General features: G+C 39.9%; 1 protein-coding gene across 3 annotated transcripts in view; it reads left to right on the top strand.

Moving 5' to 3' along the window:
* The window catches only part of mrn (general transcription factor IIH subunit 4 marionette), a 134,342-nt gene that overhangs the window by 80,498 nt on the left and 38,769 nt on the right, over nt 1-15,075 (top strand). For all 3 annotated transcript variants that reach the window (XR_013013186.1, XM_076452439.1, XM_076452431.1), the window contains one exon: nt 7,293-7,344. Coding sequence is in view for 2 of the 3 variants with exons in the window: in XM_076452439.1 (XP_076308554.1) it covers nt 7,293-7,344 (52 nt within the window). In the remaining variant the exon portion in view is untranslated. The remainder of the gene's footprint in view (nt 1-7,292; nt 7,345-15,075) is intronic.

Genomic DNA, 15,075 nt, shown 5'->3' with positions numbered 1-15,075 from the left:
TCCAGTAATATGCAGGAATTTCTTTGGGAGGGGAGGCTACAAATTTGTGTTGTTTTTTATGTCAGTAAATCCCCAAATCAGTTCTCCAGATTATTTATCTTTGCCTCCTCATACGTTCACATGTTGCTACTGTCTTCAGACAAAGCATCGTCCCCTCGGTGTGGATTCCTGTACATGGTGAGGGGACAGAACAGAACCTTCCCTGGGATCTAAACATCCACCCACGTGTTTGCTGTACGTGGCAACCCGTGAAGGGGAGGAGAGGATCCAACCCTAACACACCACTTTGGCGTTGAATTCCTGTAGACGAACAGCCTTTGGGTAGCCCCCCCTTGGGTCATTCGGCTGGTCCATTTGGGCTAGAGTCAACCAAGTACTAGTGTTGGAAGTTCTCAATGGGTGTTGTAGACATTATGCCTGATGCTGGTGTTTGGGTATAGTACTCGCGAAACCCTGGCGTTGCTGCCATGTCTTTGCATGACATTGCAGTGCGTCCCCTTGTAGGGCTCCATGGTGGGTGGAGTCAGTGGGTATCGAAATTTTTCTTTTTTCCTATGGATCCTCCTTCAAAAAGTTTAAATAAAATAGTGAAAAAACAGTCAATAGGTAAGCGACCATGTCTTGAAGACACTGAGCAGCAATTTTCGACATCTGTAACACATGTACCTCATTTTCTTATATTACATTCTCTTTCAGAAAAATCTTTAGGGCAATTATCCCTCTTTTTTATTCAGAAGGGACTAGAGGGTTTTGCTGGCTCTCCAAAGTCAGTAAAGAAGCTTCGATCAGGAGACATATTAGTTGAAACATCCACAACCCACCACAGTGAACTCCTCTTGAATTCAACGGCAATTGGGGATATACCTATTTATACCTATTGAGGTTACCCCTCATGCTGCCTTGAATTCATCATGACAAGTTATTGTTGAGAGGGATTTGAAGAATATGCCCGAGTCAGAGATTCTTGCTGGTCTCTCCACTCAAGGAGTTTCTGCAGTGAAGCGCATCTCCACTCGCAAAGATGGAGTTACACTGCCAACAAATACCCTCGTTTTGACATTTACATCATTATGTGCACCTGCCACCATCAAGGCAGGTTATCTAATTGCAGGGTACGGCCATACATTCCAAACCCTCTTCGATGTTTCCAATGTCAGAGGTTCGGCCACTCAAAGACATCATGTCGTGGTTCCCTGACATGTGCTCGTTGTGGTGGCAAGGACCACAATGCCTATGAAAGTTACATGGACCCACATTGCGTCAACTGCAATGGTTCTCACCCTTCCTACTTTTGTTCTTACCCAAAATGGTTGGATGAAAAAGAGGTGCAGCGTTTGAAAACAACTCATAACATTAGTTATCTTGAGGCTTGGAAATTGCTGCCTGCCACTCCATCTCAGACGTATGCTGCTGCACTTCATTCCACAACTACAGTGGGAGTGCAGACAGATCTCTCTGTGCTTCCAAGAGAATCGTTTTGAAAACAAATGAAAAGCCTTTTGACCTCCATGGTTAAAAAGGTTGATGAATTGACTTCCACACCCATCTCTGTTCCTCCCATACATTCCAAAAAACCTCAAGATCCACATCCTTCAGTTTTAAATACAGGAATTTCTTCTGATACATCTTTTTCTCCCACCCCAAGATGCAAAACAATCATTCGTTCGTGTCCTCAGTCACTGGAATCCCCTTACAATAACAAAGACTTGCCCAGTCGACCCAAGGCAGGATCCATGGAGGTTGATAGACCTTCTCCGACTAAGGACAGTAAGGAAAAAAGACGTAGTCATACACAGAAGGGTTCTCCAGCCACTTCGCCTACCCATCATTAAAAATGGCCACCTTGATACAATGGAACTGTCGAAGTTTACGTTCTAATCTGGATGATACCAAAACACTGATTGCTTCCTACCATCCCATGTGTCTTTCCTTACAAGAAACATTTCTAAAACCTGCTGATACTGTCACCATTTGGCAGTTTTCTTTGCACAGAAATGACAGGCTGTGTGATGGATGAGTACATGGAGGGGTGGCACTATTGGTTGATCAGCATGTGCCCACCCTATCTTTGTCACTCAACACACCCTTGGAGGCCGTAGCCATCCTTGTTTCCTTGGGTCATATTTTCACTGTTTGTTCTCTCTACCTGTCCCATGGAGAGACATATGATCAATCAGACCTTGATGCTCTTGTTGAACAGTTGCTGTCTCCCTTTCTACTCCTTGGGGACTTTAATGGACATCATCCCCTCTGGGGAAGAGCTGTTATTGATGGGAGGGGCCGCTCTGTAGAGCGTATGCTCTCTGATCACAATCTTTCTCTTTTCAATACTGGTTCTTCTGCTTATTTTCATGCACTTAGTCAGTCCTTTACAGCTATTGATCTCTCAGTTTGCTCCCCTTCATTATTCTCCCATTTTTCATGGAGGGTTGACCATTATCTGCTAGGCAGTGATCATTTTCTTATAATTTTGAGAGAGACTGGCCGTGGTCGATGTCACCCTACCCACGTGCCCCGGTGGAAGCTGGATCAGGCAGACTGGTCCAATTCACTGCTCTTGCAGAACTTGATCCTGCCATCGTGAATCAGCCATCAATAGAAGACTGTGTGGCAGCGGTAACTGGCTGTGTTATACAAGCAGCTGCTCAGTGTATTCCTAAAACCTCGACACGTTTTCCATGATATCCTTGTTGGTGGTGGAATCCTGCTTGCCACTTAGCACGGAAGGCTCAAACACGGGCCTGGGATACTTTTCGTAGATATCCCACACTTTCGAACCTCATCGGTTCAACGGGTCTGGTCACATGCTTGGTGGGTAAGACGTCAAAGCCAGAAGGAATCTTGGATTAAGTTCACAACTAGCATATCTTCTACCACCAGTTCCAAGGTCATATGGGACGGGATTCGAAAGGTCAGTGGGCACTACAATTCTGTCCCCCTCTCGATCTTACTCTCTGATGGTCAGGAGGTGGCTGATGTCTGGAGCATCGCTTATACTCTAGGTATAAGCTTTTGCTAGATATCTAGCACTTCTGCTTGTTCCTCCACCTTCTTGGCCATCAAGACTCGGGCAGAGCGTTCACTCTTTTGAACTGACTGTCTCTTTGATTATAATTATCCCTTTACACTGGTGGAACTGAAAATGGCCCTTCATCAGTCTGGCAGTATATCTGTTGGACCTGATGATGTACACTATGACATGCTGCACCATCTATCTCCTGCTTCTCTTGATGTCCTTCTAATTGTCTTTAACCGGATCTGGCAGGAGAATGTTTTTCCTGATGCCTGCACCAGGCTATTGTCCTGCCTTTCTCCAAGCCTTTTTACACTTTCCCGTTCTTTTGTACAGGAACTTGGAGTCCCTCAGGGCTGTGTTTTGAGTGTCACACTTTTCGGTACAAAGATAAATGCCATCACTGAACAACTCCCTCTTGCTATTGCGAATGGGCTGTATGTCGACGACTTTCACATCTTATGTCAGTCGTCAAACATGAAATATATTGAGAGGCAACTACAAACTGCCCTCAATCGTGTACTGAAGTGGACTATGGCGAACGTTTTAATTCCTCTCTCTCTAAAACCGTTTGCATGCACTTTTGCTGCCAACGGGGGTATTCACCCTGATCCTGAACTTTATATCAGTGAAATTTTGCTGCCAGTGGTCCCTGAGACCAGGTTCTTGGGGCTTATCTTTGACCGTAAGCTAACCTTTATACCGCACTTAAAGCAGCTATGGGTCAAGTGCACAAGAGCACTGAACATTCTCCGTGTCCTCTCTATTTGGGGAGCAGATCGATGTTCTATGTTAAAGGTTAATCGTGCTCTTATTCGATCAAAACTCGACTATGGATCAATGGTCTATGGCTCTGCCAGACCCTTGGCCTTAAGGATGCTAGACCCCATTCATCACCAAGGACTTTGACTCTGCACTGGGGCTTTCCGCACCTCTCCAGTTCAAAGCTTATACGTTGAATTTCATGAACCTACTCTGCACCTTCGCCGTTTGCAACTATCTTTACTATATTCTTTGAAACTTTGTTCCTTACCAAAGCATCCCACCTAGGGATGTGTTTTCCTTCCTCAGTGGGCCGTACTTTTTCAGAAGAGATGATCTGCCATTGCTCCATTTGGCCTTCGCATCCAGGCGCAATTAGATGAATTGGGTCTGTCCTTGGATAACATTGCAGATTCCACAGGTCAGCCCATCCCACCATGGCTTATTACAGCCCCCAAATGTGACCTTTCTTTCAGTCATCTGAAAAAGGCAGATATTCAAGATTGGAAGTACCGTCATTTATTTAATGAACATCTTTCAAACAATCATTCCGTTCCCATTTATACAGATGGTTCCAAATCAGATAATTCAGTGGGCTCTGCTATGGTTTGCTGTGGTTCGGTGGTTGCGTGCAAAATCTTCTCTACAGCTTCTGTGTTCACTGCTGAACTGTATTTCATATCTCTTGCCCTGGATCATATTGAAGCTGAGCAGTACTCCAACTGCAATATTTTTACTGACTCACTTAGTTCTGTACTGGCCCTGGAATTGCTACACATTCGCTCACACCCTGTTCTTGCTGATATTCAAAACTGACTGGCCCATTTGTCATTAACTGCTACTTCTATCCAGTTTTTCTGGATACCAGGCCATGTTGGTATTCGCGGGAACGAGCTTGCAAACATGGCAGCTAAATCTATCTGCTCCGGCACTATCACCACTGTGCCTATTCCGTACATGGACTATGGTCTTGTATTCAAGGCTCAGCTCCATGCCAGCTGGCAGTCCACTTGGAGTGAGCAATGCGACAACAAGCTTTTTCAAATAAAACCCTATATTGGGCTTTGGCCATCTAGCTTCCGTAAGGTTGGGAAGGAGGAAGTTGTTCTAACTAGACTACTCATTGGTCACAGTTTTGTAACTCATCGTTTTCTTTTATCTGGAACTGATGCACCAGTGTGTAGTTTGTGTAATACTTAAATCACTATCAGCCACATTTTACTTTCTTGCCATTGTTCCGATTTTCAACGATGGAAATATTTTAAACATGTTTTTTCCCAGGGTTTATCTGTAACATTGGACAGTGTTATTGGTGATGGTGACTCTGTCCATCTTGATCAAGTTTTTAGTTTTTTAATGGCCATTAATCTTTTTAATCTCATTTAAGTGTTGGATATTTATTCATTACACCTTTTTAATTGTGGTACCCTTTTCACAGTTTCATTCTCTCTAGTTCAATTTGACATTGAAAAATGGCCAGAACATTAAATAACTCGACACCAGGACTGGAAAGACCAACTTCAGGTGACTAACGCTGGAGTTTGAACTATCCGTTTGAACTACTTGTTAGTTGTCCTGGCGAGTTGTTATTCCAATTTTGCTGCATGTCTTTTAAACTTTTATTACTTTACCCTTTGGTACTGGCCATAATGACACATAACCTGGAACCAGGACTGGAAAGACCAACTTCAGGTGACTGACGGTGGTTTTGGTACTTGCCTGTTTGTCTTCCTGGCAGGTTATGATCATTACCATTCTGCTACAGGATGTCCTTTACAACTTTATAGACTGGATGTCAACATCAGTTTTATGCAATTTTCTGTTTTTAATTGCTGTTTTGTTTTGTCCTTTTTGTTTACTTTTACAAATTTTACAACATTTACTTTACTTTTACCTTTTTACTGGACATTTGGCTACTCATTATTACAATTTTGCTACATGTCTTTTAAAACTTCTATTATTTTACATTTTGATAATGGCTGCTATGACACATAACCCGGAACCAGGACTGGAAAGGCCAACTTCAGGTGACTGACGGTGGTTCTTGAACTTACCTGTTAGTCTTCCTGGTGGGTTATGATCATTACCATTTTGCTAGAGTAAGTACTTTACAACTTCTTTTACTCTGCTTTCTCTCTTACCATTATAAACTGGGTGTCAGCATTGGTTTTCTGTTTTTCAATGATGTTTTGTTTTACCTTCATTTCCTTTTCTGTATTTTACTACATTTAATTTATTTTTACCTTTTTACCTGAGGTTTGGTGCAGATAGCCTAGCTGCTTTGTGCTATAAAACACTAAATTAATCAATCAAAGTATCGTGGTTTTACATCTTAAAGAAAACGAATAATTTTTATTCCCCTTTTCATCTTATGATCCAAGAAGTTTTTTAAATCTGCTCTTTAAAGCCTTCACAGCACAATTTACAGCTTTTAAAAATAATTTCAGTTAGACTTGTGTGTAGTGTCTCAGTGTCATTAACATCCATCCTGCTTTCTGGGAATTAATTCAATTGCAGCCCTTGATGCTGGAAACCAGATAAAATTATTTTCTTTATCTCTGCTTTAGTGAGGAGCTTTTGCAAACTGTTTTCAGGTTCATTTCTAATGTTCAATTTTTTTCAGTTTGCACAAAGAGCTTCACAGGAAAGCCACAGTAGTGGGTACAGTAGTCTTGTCTGACTGAAGCTTCTCACTTAAGGTTTTGATTGTAGCAAATAAGAGGATCAGTAAATCAGAATCTATCAACTTGTGTGCTACTCTCGCAGGTCAGCTTTTTAGATCTGTATTAGTGATTGCAGAGGCCTGTTGAGAAGTCATAAGTCACTAATGAGAATGTTTTTGAAACTTATATGTTGATGCAGCAGAATTAAATGGTCAAGACGTTTCAGATGAAGACATTGTTTCAACCATATATCTTCAACAGTTAGGAGACAGTGAATCTGACACTGAAAGTGATCCACCAATTGAGCCAACAAGTCTGATCAAAACATTTGTTAAGATTGTAATGTAATGTGTTGTTTGCTTAAAGCTGTTGAGAAGCGTCAAAAGAAGAAAAAAATTATTACAGAAGCAGGCTGTGATTACAACCTTCTTAGAACAACAGTTTGTTGTGTATGTGGCCAACAAGCCTGAACAAAATGTAGTTCTGTGTGAAGATAACGAAATAGCAATTTGTGTAACTATTGGTGACTTGTAAATAAATTTATTGTATATACACTTGATATTTTTTTACCAATTGCATACTAATCCATACTGGGATGAATCATTACATTTATGAATGGATAATGCATGCTGTTAGTAATGCCCATTGAATTCAGAATGACTGATTTGACTATCTATATGTCTCGGTAATTTGAACAAATTAGTTCATTACAAATATACTTTGATTAATGAGGTTTCATTATGTGTAAATAACTCTTTTCCAATTTTCATTTGGTATTTGATTAGAAACTAGCAGAACGACATTTATGTTGCATACAACTTGTACTACTACTAAAATAAATATTTGTTATTTAGATTCACAACTGCAGGTTGCACTACTTGGATTATTCTGCGAACTTATTTATAGGTAAGTCTCATTATCAGATAACACTTATAATTAGAAACTGAATACAAGCAATAAAGATCATGGTATTTTAATGATTAAATTTCCTGACAATAGAGTATATGCATAATAAATGATTGATTAAAAAATAACAGCTGTATTTTTTCCTGTTAGTATTCCTGGCAAGTTATGATTATTACAGTTATGCTACAGAAAGTTCTTTACAACTTGTATTACTGTAGTTTTTTTATCGACATTATAGATTAGATGTAAACATTGATTTTATGCTATTTATATATATTTTTTTAAACTTTGTTTTGTTTTACCTTAATTTATGAATTTCACTAAATTTACTTTTAACTTTTTACCAGATGTTTGGCACAGATAGCCAAGCTGCTTTGTGCCATAAAACACTAAATCAACCAACCAACTCTCATAATTGAATCATTTGTTTTTAACTATTAATAAAACTTCTTGTTTTGTCATCAAAGTTAATTTCACATAGTTGTCCAGTTGTTTGATCTCTTGAGTTATTGTAAACTGTTGTGACAACTTTAAAGTAAAGAAAAAAAGATTGTATTACTGAGCAGTTTGTAAATTGTCAACCATTTGTTTTGCTGGATGAATTCACCTTCAGAAAATGGTGAAGTTATTTTGTGAAATGTAGGCAAATAAGATAAACAGTTATCAATGAACATTTATTTCTTAATTTGTAATCTTGTAATCTGAAGTGCTCTGTTGCAGTTTCATGATATTCAGAGAAAACTCCAATTGAGACTAATTGATCACTACTATTTGAAACATAAAATAGAAATGGAGATTTATCTGTTACAATTACAGCTGTGAGGAGAAATGTATAGTAAATTGATCTAGGTTAACTGTTGAGTAAAATATGTTTAACACAGTTGTTTTTTAGTTTAGGGTAAATTGAATTCAGTGTCTCTCATGTACGACTACCAGCAAATTTCCAAAATTTTAGAAAGAATGCATGAAATAGTTGAGATTGGTTAGTTGATGTGCAAGATTTTACACATTAATTAACAGATGGCCAGTAGACAAAACAGAACATATGGCAACATGGTGAAAGAATACAGTTTTTATCAAGGAGACTGATTGTTACCCTGTTGTACTCTAGAAACATATCAGATCTCACTAGACTAGACTTTCTTATTCTCTAGTTAATCATTTCTCCTAACTTTAAAATCAATAATCCCATGGTGTTTGTGTGAAAGCACATATAATAAGCTGAAGTTCTGTTTTAGTCAGCAATGCTCTGCAGCACTGACTTCATCAGGAAGATGTACAGCTAAAAGCCATGTACAGTTATGAGAGTACTATCAAATATTACTTTCATTCAGTGGAAGAAGCCAAAGAGAAAGGCAGTATTGAACCTTCCTCTCTTCTTTGCACAGAGTTACAGGAAGAAGAGATGTCATCTGTACCACCCCTAACCAAAGTGGTAATGTGAACCTCAGTTGCTATTGCTGAGAGTGAAAGATAATACACTGATTGAGAAATCAGTGGTTGAAAGGGCACTACAGCCCTTACTTTTTGACGTTCCCAGTGAAATTAATTTCTGCATGTATCTATACACATTACATGTACATAACTATTTATATATATATATATATAATACGAGTGTTAAATGTTCTTTTTAAAAATGATAATTTATCACAGGTTTATTTATGTAACTGTGAGATTCGTACATTGTGCAGTTCAATGATTGTGAATTGGCATCTGTTGTATTATTGCATCATGTTATTGAAATATTCTATCTCATAGTGTGTGAAACATTCTAGACCTCAGTTGGACTATTTATAATATTCATCTAAAATGGAGTTCAAGTAAGACAAGGTTAGATAGATAGATCTAAACTTTATAATAGTGAGTTTATCCCTTAAGAGCATATAATGGCAATTTATGAAGAGAAATTATGACAGCTTGTATTTTAACAAATTGTAGAGAAGAATAATTCGTCTTGTCAGTTGTATTCTAAAGTAATCGAACAAACATGTCTGGGCTTTTGACGAAAAGAGACAATTATTTAAATTCTCGATACAATTGTGATAACCCACAGTGTAATGTAAATGAAATTATCTCTAATAGTATTGTAACAACAAAGGAGAGTAATTAATCTTGTCTGTTGGGATCTAAAGTGATGGAGCCAACCTGTGTGGACTAAAGCACTGGATTCAACTGTGTAATGAAGTATTTGTATGTACATTTGACTTTTCTACTATTTTAAAACAAGTGGATAGCGTGCTTTTGTTTATTGTTGGAATTTATCACCAAGTCATAAATGCCTATTATAAAGAATTTTGCCCACATTTATATACATAAAAAGCTGAAATTACATATTTACACCTTCATTAAAATCCTATTGGTTTCAAAACTAAGGTCATCTGATGTTTGTAGATGTAATGCCTAGAGCATCAACAGTTTGAATGGAGATGATCACTAGGAATTAAAAGCATCTAAAAGACAAAAGAGACTTGAAACCTTTACTCTCCAGGATTTTCATGATTTTTCATTCTGTTCACTTGATAGTCATAGAAACAGTACATTTAAAGTGTCTAGTGCCTCACATATTGGTGACTAGCAACTAGTCAGCAGTCACAGATATACCTATAAATGTGTTCACCAACAAACATTTTATATTTGCGATGTTACCTTTATTAATATGATTTGTTTTTTTTTTGTTTGTGATCATTATATTAACATAACTTCAACATGTGCATAACTGTTATTCTGTGGAAAATTTGTAGTTTTGCCTTTTACATGAGAAATGTGTATGAACTTCCTTTGAACTGAATAATAAGCTTACATGGTAATATTGGATTTACTTCTTTTCCCTCGGTGTGATTCCTGTACGTGGTGAGGGGACTTCTCAGGGAAGGTTCTGTTCTTTCAGTTTACCTCTTCTGAGATCTAAACATCCACCCACGTGTTAGCCGTGCGTTGCAACTCGTGAAGGGGAGGAGAGGATCATGGTGGTTGAGGGGTCCAACCCTAACACACCACTTTGGCCTTGAATTCCTGTAGACGGGCAGACTTGGGTCAGTTGGGTGGTTTACTCAGGTTAGGGTCAATCAAGTATCAGTATTGGATGTTCTCTCCAGGTGTTGTGGACATTATATCTGATGCTGGTGTTTGGGTATAGTGCTCACGAAACCATGGTGTTGCTGCAGTATCCATGTTTGACGTTGTAATGCATCCCCTCATCGGTCTCCATGGTGGGTGGGGCCAGTGGGCACCAAAATTTCCCTTTTTATCATGGATACTCCAATTAAAAATCTTAATAAAATAGTGAAAAAACACTATAAGTAAACGACCACGTCTTGAAGATTCTGAGCAGCAACCTTCACCATCCGTATCATATGTTGTACCTCATTTTTTTATATAGCACTCACTTTCAGACAAACCTTTAGGACAAATATCTCCATTTATCATTCAGAAGGGAGTAGAGGGACTTGCTACCTCTACAAAGTCAGTAAAAAAGCTTCAACCTGGTAACATATTGGTGGAAACATCCACATCACAAACACAGTGAACTCCTGTTGCATTCAAAGGCAATTGTGAATATACACCTCATGTTACTTTGAATTCATCACGAGGAGTTATTGTTGTGAGGGATTTGAAGAACATCCCAGAGTTGGAAATTCTCGCTGGTTTTTCCACCCAAGGAGTTTCTACAGTGAAGCGTATCTCCACTTGCAAAGATGGAAGTATGGTGCCAACCAATGTCCGCATTTTGACATTTACGTCACCACGTTCCACCTGCCACTATCAAGGCAGGTTATCTTAATTGCAGAATACGGCCTCCAATGCAAACCCTCTCCAATGTTTCTAGTGTCAATGGTTATTTCACTCAAAGACGTCATGTCGTGGTTCCATGATGTGTGCTCCTTGCAGTGACAAGGACCATGATGCCTATGAGTGTGAAATGGACCCTTATTGCATCAATTGCAATGGCTCTCACCCATCCTACTTTCATTGTTGCCATAAATGACTGGAAGAAAAGAGGTGCAGCATTTGCAAATGATTCATAACGTTACCTCTCTTGAGGCTCAAAAATTGCTGTCCACTACCTCATCTTGGACGTATGCTGCTGCACTTCGTTCCACAGCTACTGTGGAAGTGCAGACAAATCTCTTTGTGCCTCCTAAAGAATCATTCTCCAAACAAATGAAAAGTCTTTTGATCTCGTTGGTTAAAAAAGTTGATGAATCAACTTTGACACCTATCTCCATCTTTTATATACATTCCACCAAACCCCAAAATCCACATCCTTTGGTTTCAGGTACAGACATTTCCTCAGATCCATCTTCCTCTCTCACCCCACAATGCAAAACAATCATTTGTTCATATTCTTAGTCTTTGGAATCCCCTTTCAACAGCAAAGACCTGCCGAATCAACCCAGGGCAATATCCATGGAGGTCTATAGACCTCCCTCGAATAAAGAAAGTAAGGAAAAAAAGACGTGGTCATAAACAAAAGGATTCTCCACCCAATTTGTCTACACATAAATAAAAATGACCACCCTGATGCAATGGAACTGTCGAGTTTATGTTCTAATCTGGATGACATCAAAACACTGATTACTTCCTACCTTCCTGTTTGTATTTCCTTACAGGAAACATTTCTGAAACCTGTCAATACAGTCACCTTTTGGTAGTTTTCTTTATACAGAAAGGACAGGCTATGTGATGGATGAGTGCATGGAGGGGTCACAATGTTGGTTGATCAGCATGTGCCCACCCTGTCTTTGCCACTCAATACACCCTCGGAGGTCGTAGCCATCTCAGTTTCCTTGGGTCATACCATCACTGTTTGTTCTTTCTATCTGTCACCTGGAGAGACATATGATCAATCAGACCTTGATGCTTTCATTGAACAGCTGCTGCTTCCCTTTTTCATCCTGGACATCATCCCATTTGGGGAAGTGCTGATATTTATAGGAGGGGTCGCTCTGTAGATCGTATGCTCTTCGATCGCAACCTTTCTCTTTTCAATACTGGTTCTTTTACTTATTTCAATGTGTCTAGTCAGTCCTTTACTGCTATTAATCTCTCAATTTGCTCCCCTTCATTATTTTTCCATTTTTCATGGAGGTTTGACAATAATCCACGAGGCAGTGATCATTTTCCTATAATCTTTAGAGAGACTGCCCATGGTCTATGCCACTCAACCTGCGTGCCCCAGTGAAAGCTGGATCAAGCAAACTGGCCCTCTTTCATTGCTTTTGCAGAACTTGATCGTTCCATTGTCTGTAAGCCATCAATAGAGGGCTGTGTGGCAGCAGTAACTGACTTGTTATACAAGCAGGTGTTCAATGTGTTCCTAAACCCTCGACACATTTTCCACTATATCCTCGTCCATGGTAGAATCCTGCCTGCTACATGGCACAGAAGAGTCAAAAAGGAGCCTGGGATACTTTCCTTAGTTATCCCACACTCTTGAACCACATCGCTTTCCAGCAGGCCCGTGCAAATGCTCAATGGATTAGACATCAAAGCCAGAAGGAATCTTTGGATTAAGTTCACAACCAGAATATCCTCTACCACCAGTTCCAAAGTCATTTGGGAGAAGATTCGAAAAGTCAGTGGGCAATATCACTTTGTCCCCCTCTCGATCTTGCTCTCTTATGACTGGGAAGTAACTGATACCCAGAGCATCACTGATACTCTAGGTGAAAGCTTTTGCTCAGTATTTAGCACTTCTGCCTCTTCTTTTACATTCTTTTCCACCAAGACTCGTGCAGAGCAATTACCTCTTTCCTTTTGAGCTGATTGTCTCTATGACTATAATCGTCCCTTTACACTGATGAAACTCAAACTGGCCGTTCATCAGTCTGGCAGTATATCGGTTAGACCTGATGATATACATTATGAGATGCTGCACCATCTATCTCCTGCTTCTCTTGCTATCCTTCTGGTTGTTTTTAACCAGATCTGGCAGGAGAATGTTTTTTCTGATGCCTGCACCAGGCTATTGTCCTGCCTTTCTCCAAGCCTTTCTACACTTTCCCGTTCTTTTCTACAGGAACTTGGAGTCCCTCAGGGCTCTGTTTTGAGTGTCACACTTTTCAGTATAAAGATTAATGCCATCACTGAACATTTGCCTTACTGTTGCAAATGGGCTCTCTGCCGACAACTTTCACATTTCATGTCAGTCATTGAACATGAGGTATATTGAGAGGTAGCTACAGAATGCCCTCAATTGTTTACTGAAGTGCACCACAGCAAACAGCTTTAACATTTCTCTCTCTAAAACTGTTTGCATGCATTTTTTCTGCCAATGGGGTATTCACCCTGATCCTGAACTCCGTATCAATGAAGTTGAGCTGCCTGTGGTCTCTGAGACATAGTTCTTGGAGCTTATCTTTGACCATAAGCTGACTTTCATACCACACATCAAGCAGCTCTGTGTCAAATGTACAAGAGCACTGTACATCCTCCGTGTCCTCTCTACTACCACTTGGGGAGCGGTTTGATGTTCTATGCTAAAGATATATTGTGCTCTTATTCGATTGAAACTCGACTATGGTTCACTGGTCTATGGCTCTGCCATACCATCGGCCTTAAACATACTAGATTTCATTTGTCATTAAGGACTTCGGTTCTGCACTGGGGCTTTCTGCACTTCCCCAGTTGAGAACTTATACATAATGTCTCATGAACCTTCTTTGCACCTCTGCTGTTTGCCACTGTCTTTACTGTATGCTTTGAAACTTTTTTCCTTACCAAAGCATCCCACCTTGGGTTGTGTTTTCCTTCCTCGGTGGGCCATGCTTTTTCAGAACAGATGGTCTGCCATTGCACCTTTTGGCCTTTGTATCCAGAAGCAGTTAGATGAATTGTATCTGTTCTTGGATAGCATTGCTGTATCCACTGGTCAGCCCATCCCACCAATGCTTCTTACAGTCCCCATTTGTGACCTGTCTTTAAGTCATCTGAGAAAAGCAGACACTCCCAATTGGAAATAGTGTGTGTTATTTGCTGAACATCTTTCGACCCATCCTTTCATTCCTAATTATACAGGTGGTTCAAAATCAGGTGACTGTGTGGGCTCTACCATGGTTTATTGTGGTTTGGTGGTTGTGCGCAGAATCCTCTCTACAGCTTCTGTGTTCACTGCTGAACTGTATGCTATTTCTCTTGACGTTGATCACATAGAAGCTAAGCAGTACTCAAACTGCACTATTTATACTGACTCGCTTAGTTCTCTACTGGCCCTGGAATCGCTTCAAGTTGGTTCACACCCTGTTCTTGCCAATATTCAAAACCAACTGGCCCATTTCTCTTTAACATCTACTTCTATCCAGATTTTCTGGATACTGGGCCATGTTAGTATTGGCGGGAATGAGCTTGCCGACACTGCAGCTAAGTCTGTCTGCTCTAGCACTATCACCGCTGTGCCTGTCCCATACATGGACTATGGTCCTGTATTCAAGGCTCGGCTCCATGCCAGCTTGCGGTCAACTTGGAGTGAGCAATGCGAAAACAAGCTTTTCCAAATAAAACCCTATATTGGACTTTGGCCGTCATGTTATCGTAAGGATTGGAAAGAAGTTGTTCTAACTAGACTACACATTCGTCACAGTTTTTTAATTCATCATTTTCTTTTATTTGGAACTGATGCACCAGTATGTAGCTTGTGTAACACTCAGATCACAATTAGCCACATTTTACTTTCTTGCCATTGTTATGATTCACTACGATGGTACCATTTTAAGCATGTTCTGTCCCTGAGGT

Source organism: Tachypleus tridentatus, chromosome 1 (genome assembly GCF_004210375.1).
Source record: "Tachypleus tridentatus isolate NWPU-2018 chromosome 1, ASM421037v1, whole genome shotgun sequence".
Lineage (NCBI taxonomy): Eukaryota > Metazoa > Arthropoda > Merostomata > Xiphosura > Limulidae > Tachypleus > Tachypleus tridentatus.
The sequence above is the reverse complement of the archived record's forward strand: the minus strand, read 5'-3'. Positions and strand labels throughout refer to the sequence as shown.